The sequence below is a fragment of the Notolepis coatsorum genome, assembly GCF_963971535.1.
Source record: "Notolepis coatsorum genome assembly, chromosome: 12".
NCBI classification, from domain to species: Eukaryota; Metazoa; Chordata; class Actinopteri; order Aulopiformes; family Paralepididae; genus Notolepis; species Notolepis coatsorum.
In genome coordinates, this window is record NC_140176.1 from 32137882 (window position 1) to 32143881 (window position 6000).

A 6000-nucleotide genomic window follows, 5' to 3' on the forward strand; every position below is an offset into this window, starting at 1 on the left:
TCTATACCCTCATCAATCTGGCGGTGAAATGATTTAGAAGCCTTTTGATTGTGGACCTCTTGTGTTGTTGGCTGGAGCTGTAATGAGAGTTTGGTGGGAGAGGCACTTTAGTGGCGGATGTGTGTGTGTGTGTGTGTGTGTGTGTGTGTGTGTGTGTGTGTGTGTGTGTGTGTGTGTGTGTGTGTGTGTGTGTGTGTGTGTGTGTGTGTGTGTGTGTGTGTGTGTGTGTGTGTGTGTGTGTGTGTGTGTGTGTGTGTGTGTGTGTGCCTGCCTGTGTGTGTGTGCCTGTGTGTGTGTGTGTGTGTGCGCCTGTGTGCGTGTGCCTGTGTGTGTGTGTGTGTGTGTGCGTGTGCCTGTGTGTGTGTGTGTGTGTGCCTGTGTGTGTGCGCGTGTGTGCATACTTAAATCCTAAATGGCCATCCATTGTGGTTCATTAATGGGCTTTGAAAAGTGGTTTGTCACCGGTCAGTATGCGCTCGCTGTTTGATAGCTCAACATCCACCAGATAAAATAATTTATACGCTGCAATGATCGCACGGATGAAGGGCTGAAATGACTGGAACGCTCTCTGCTCCTCTGCAAGTTTTAAAACACAGTCGTCCTTCCCGTCATCCTTTTAGAGTACGAACCCACAGTGTTGCTATATATCTATCACTAATGATAGATACGACACTCATCACTGTGTCCTTCATGAGAAGGTTGGTTGGTCCTCGCTGATGGAGAGGCACAACAGATACTGGTATTTGTTCATTTATAAGGCCCTTATTGGTAAGCTACATCCTTAAACTACATCATTATTGGAATGGAATGTTCTAGTGACTTGGCTAGAGGTAACGTTCTGCTGTTGGTTAGAGATAACGTTCCTCTCTGTTGTTCTCCCACAGATCACCGAGCTCCACAACGTCAAGAACATCACCCGCATGCCACGCGAGACGAAGAAGCACGCGGTGGCCATCATCTTCTACGACGAGACGTCCAAGACATTTGCCTGTGAGTCAGGTAAGCAGCGTTCTCTTGGTTCAACCATGCCTCCTCCGGCAACAGAGCAGGGTGGGGGGGAGGGTTACAGGGTTGCGACGGTTTTAAGGGAGGGAGGGAGGGAGGGAGGGAGGGAGGGAGGGAGGGAGGGAGGGAGGGAGGGAGGGAGGGAGGGAGGGGGAAATGGAACTAAGAGAGGGAGGGATGGATGGAGGCGTAGTGTGAAAGGCAGCCAAAGGAAGAGTGAGAAGAAAAGAGGGATTAAGGAATAGAGGGAGAGTTGGAAGTAAGAGGCCGGGGGAAAGAGAGAGAGAGAGAGGCCAGGGGAAAGAGAGAGAGAGAGAGAGAGAGAGAGAGAGAGAGAGAGAGAGAGAGAGAGAGAGAGAGAGAGAGAGAGAGAGAGAGAGAGAGAGAGAGAGTGTGAGGATTCGCCTGTTCCCTGAACTGTTCCCGGTCTACTCTCCCTCACCAGCCCCCACCCTTGCGATGATTTACTCTCCTCTACTCTTCACCAGCCCCCACCCTTGGACTACCTTCACGCAGCTGTCATAGTTTATGATTAGCGCCCCAGAGGGCTTTATATACCTGGACCTCCCTTCCAGTCCTGGTCGGGTCGTTCTGTATCTGTGTTCACTCTGTGTTCATGGAGTTCTGTACGTTACCATCCTGTACGTTACCATCACCTGCCGCGTCTCCGGCGTGAGACGACGTGCCAGCCATCACCACCTGTCGCCGTTTGCCTGGAGTGGGACACCGTCTTCGCTCTCTAATTCTCTACGGGAGGTTTTCCAGTGTTCCCACTCCAGACGTCAAGCCGGCTCGCCATCGCTCCCGATTCCACGGGAGGAAGGCGTCTCTTCGTGATCCTCGTTCCTGGGGTGAGGCTCGTCGTCGCTCCCTAGTATTCCACGGGAGGACGGCGTGTTCCCATCCCGGTCCCCTGGGACCCCCTTTGTTCTGCGCTGCCCGTCTGCAGCATCCGAGGAGGAGGAGGAGGATCTCCGTGCCCGGCCCCCGCTGTCGGGCCCCTGTCTCCGTGCCCGGCCCCCGCTGTCGGGCCCCTGTCCCCGTGCCAGGCCCCCGCTGTCGGGCCCCTGTCCCCGTGCCAGGCCTCCGCCGTCGGGCCCCTGTCCCCGTGCCAGGCCCCCGCCGTCGGGCCCCTGTCCCCGTGCCAGGCCTCCGCCGTTTGGCCCCTGTTCCCGTGCCAGGCCTCCGCCGTCGGGCCCCTGTCCCCGTGCCCGGCCTCCGCCGTCGGAACCCTGTCCTCATCCCTGTAAGCAGCTCTGGCCCTCGCCCTGTCCAAGGCCTTAACCCTGTTCTCTGTCCCTGTCTCCAGCCCGCCTCTCCGGGCCTCTGTCCCTGTCCCCCTCTCCAGTGCCCCTGGTCCTGGCCCTGACACTTAGCCCTTAGCCCTGGCCCTTAGCCTTAGTCCCTTAGCCTGTTCGCCTCTTAAAGGCACAGTGCCGCTTTTTACATATTTCTTTGACTCTAGTGTTTTTGTGTTCTCCCTTAAAGGGACTGTGCCGCTTTTTGTTCTATAATAAATATTTGCCCTGTTTTGGCTTACTCTCATACCTGTCTTGTGTTGTGCGATTGGGGTCGGTTACAAACCATAACAGAGAGAGAGAAAGAGAGAGACCAAGGCTTTGCAGAATAGTCAAGCGCTGCTCATTTGACTGAAACGTGGGGGTGTGCTCAGAAATATTGATTCCCATAACACAGGTACTTGGGTATTTGTCTGTGTTTCATCCCATCTGAGCTCCACAGCGCTCCTGCTCTTACTACCATCTGAGCTCCACAGTGTCCCTGCTCTTACTACCATCTGAGTTCCACAGTGTCCCTGCTCTTACTACCATCTGAGCTCCACAGTGTCCCTGCTCTTACTACCATCTGAGTTCCACAGTGTCCCTGCTCTTACTACCATCTGAGTTCCACAGTGTCCCTGCTCTTACTACCATCTGAGCTCCACAGTGTCCCTGCTCTTACTACCATCTGAGCTCCACACCTGCTCTTACTACCATCTGAGCTCCACAGTGTCCCTGCTCTTACTACCATCTGAGCTCCAGAGCGCTCCTGCTCTTACTACCATCTGAGCTCCACACCTGCTCTTACTACCATCTGAGCTCCACAGTTCCCCTGCTCTTACTACCATCTGAGCTCCACACCTGCTCTTACTACCATCTGAGCTCCACAGTTCCCCTGCTCTTACTACCATCTGAGCTCCACAGTGTCCCTGCTCTTACTACCATCTGAGCTCCACAGTGTCCCTGCTCTTACTACCATCTGAGCTCCACAGTGTCCCTGCTCTTACTACCATCTGAGCTCCACAGTGCCCCTGCTCTTACTACCATCTGAGCTCCACAGCGCTCCTGCTCTTACTACCATCTGAGCTCCACAGTGTCCCTGCTCTTACTACCATCTGAGCTCCACAGTGTCCCTGCTCTTACTACCATCTGAGCTCCACAGCGCTCCTGCTCTTACTACCATCTGAGCTCCACAGTGTCCCTGCTCTTACTACCATCTGAGCTCCACAGCGCTCCTGCTCTTACTACCATCTGAGCTCCAGAGTGTCCCTGCTCTTACTACCATCTGAGCTCCACAGTGCTCCTGCTCTTACTACCATCTGAGCTCCACAGTGCTCCTGCTCTTACTACCATCTGAGCTCCACAGTGTCCCTGCTCTTACTACCATCTGAGCTCCACAGTGCTCCTGCTCTTACTACCATCTGAGCTCCACAGTGCTCCTGCTCTTACTACCATCTGAGCTCCACAGTGTCCCTGCTCTTACTACCATCTGAGCTCCACAGTGCCCCTGCTCTTACTACCATCTGCGCTCCAGTGCTCCTGCTCTTACTACCATCTGAGCTCCAGAGTGTCCCTGCTCTTACTACCTACCGGTTCTGGAAGAATTCGCTTTTGGGCCTGTTTGCATCTGGTGAACATTAGAATAAGCTTCAATTGTTCGGTAGAACAAAGAGCAGAACAGACAAACACAGGAGACAGATGCATAAATAAACCAGATTTAATAAAATAGAATACAGGGGGGGATACTAAACTATACTAACAGGGCCTACGTGGGGGGAGTGTGTGGATGCCAGCGGCGAAAATGTGAATGAGGTGTGTGTAAGACAATTGATCGTATATCGCGTATTGGGTGCGTGTGTCTAGCGGGTAAAACTAATGTTGGGGAAACAAAATAACGAAGCCGGGTTACATTTCAACCCGAGAGAGATATGCTAAGACTTGAGTATACTTTAGGTTTGACTAACCACAAGTGATCAGTACAATCAAGCACTGAGTGACGGCCTGTCGGGGCTTCTTATGCGGCAGGTGTCTCTGTCTCCTGAGTGTGCGCCCAGCTGTTTGCGAATCGCGTCTGATTAGGCTTGACGAGTTGTGTGACGAGTAGGTTGGAGTCGCAGCATCAGTAATTCTATGCAACATATAGAAACCCGCGGTTCTTCTGTGGTTGTTCTCTTGTGGCTAGTCGTGTTTCCTCCCACACTGAGAGACATGCGTGCTAGGTACGCCCCTGCCGTGCCCTTCACCAAGGTGCCGGCGTTACAACTGGAGTGGCCCCTGGGTGCTTGTGGCCGCCCACTGCTTTCAAGCGGTGAGGAGTCTGAGGACGGGTCGAATGCAGAGGAATCATGCAGCCACAGGGACAGTGAAGTATAACTTCACTTAGACCAGAGACAGTGATTAACCCTTTCACTGCCACACAACAGAAGGTTAACCCTTTCACTGTGACAATACAGATGGTTAGCCCTTTACTCATTTTCTACTTCTAATTTACATGCTATACTATGTTATTTGATACTATCTTGTCTAGCACAGTCTCTGGAGCATAACAGTAAGAAGCATTTTGTATGAAAGTATTCTGTACTTCTGTATGACAACTATTAAAGAAACTTGAAACTTACTATCACACAACCGACGGCGATGCTTCATCATTAGCATCATTAGCTCCGTGGATGATGCTAATGATGGAGCATCGCCGTCGGTTGTGTGATAGTAAAGGGTTAACCTTCTGTCGTGTGGCAGTGAAAGGGTTAAAAACAGGGGTGTTAGATAACAGCCAGTGGTCATTATGTTCATTTTAAATAAGATAAGTAAGGGATAATGTATAGCTACGAGGTCATTGTCGCAAAATAATTGACCGACACAGAGTTTAAAATACCGAGGCGCCTCTGCGAGGTGTTTTAAACGTCAGTGAAGGTAAATTATTTTGCGATGATGACCGAGTATAGCTATACATTATCCCGCTTATTACATGGCTAACTTACTAACAATATACCTAATTCATTTGACAAAATCGACAAGACAAGATCAAATGCAGACGCAGTTGTTCTGTGGCTCTGTCAGCCCAAATAAAGTGATTATTATTATCGCCGGCAGCCCGGCAGGTGTGTCTGATTGCACTGAAACAGTGTGTGTCAGTGGGGCTTGATTACTCCAGCTGCGAAAAACAATAATCACCGGTGGTTGTCGAAAAATAATTCACCGCTGTCGGGGGCTATTGACCAATCACAATCAAGCATTTCGGCGAATGTTAAAACGCCATGTAATAATTTAAGATATTCCTTTATTGAACCCCTTGGGGACATTTGGGGCGCCATAGCAGCAGGGCGGAGGGGGGAGCGGAGGTACAGGTATGGGTCAGGGTAATATTAGAAAGACATAAATATAGGCAATCAAATTTACTCTGAATATAAGAATAATGCATAAAGAAATAAACAATATTATTAAATATTATTAAATATTAAATACAAATACACAGTGTAAACAAAGGTGCAGGTGAGGGTCTGTATGCCCTATCGGTTATATTATACGTTACAATAAATATAGACAATAAAGAATTAAAGGAACACTCCCATCATTTGGGGAAATAGGCCTACAGTTATTCACCACCTTCCCCAGAGTCAGACAAAAGGCTTGAGATCACTTCTGTGTGTCCAGTAGCCCCAGAGAGAGGTCCAGTTGCATGCTAGCCTAGCTTAGCACAAGGACTGGAAGCGGTAAA

General features: G+C 50.6%; 1 protein-coding gene across 1 annotated transcript in view; it reads left to right on the forward strand.

The window, feature by feature from the left end:
• Positions 1–6000, forward strand: part of dok6 (docking protein 6) — a gene marked incomplete at both ends in the record, with an annotated part of 666878 nt that overhangs the window by 112360 nt on the left and 548518 nt on the right. The window contains one exon of the mRNA XM_084325795.1: positions 885–999. Within this exon, the coding sequence (XP_084181921.1) occupies positions 885–999 (115 nt within the window). The remainder of the gene's footprint in view (positions 1–884; positions 1000–6000) is intronic.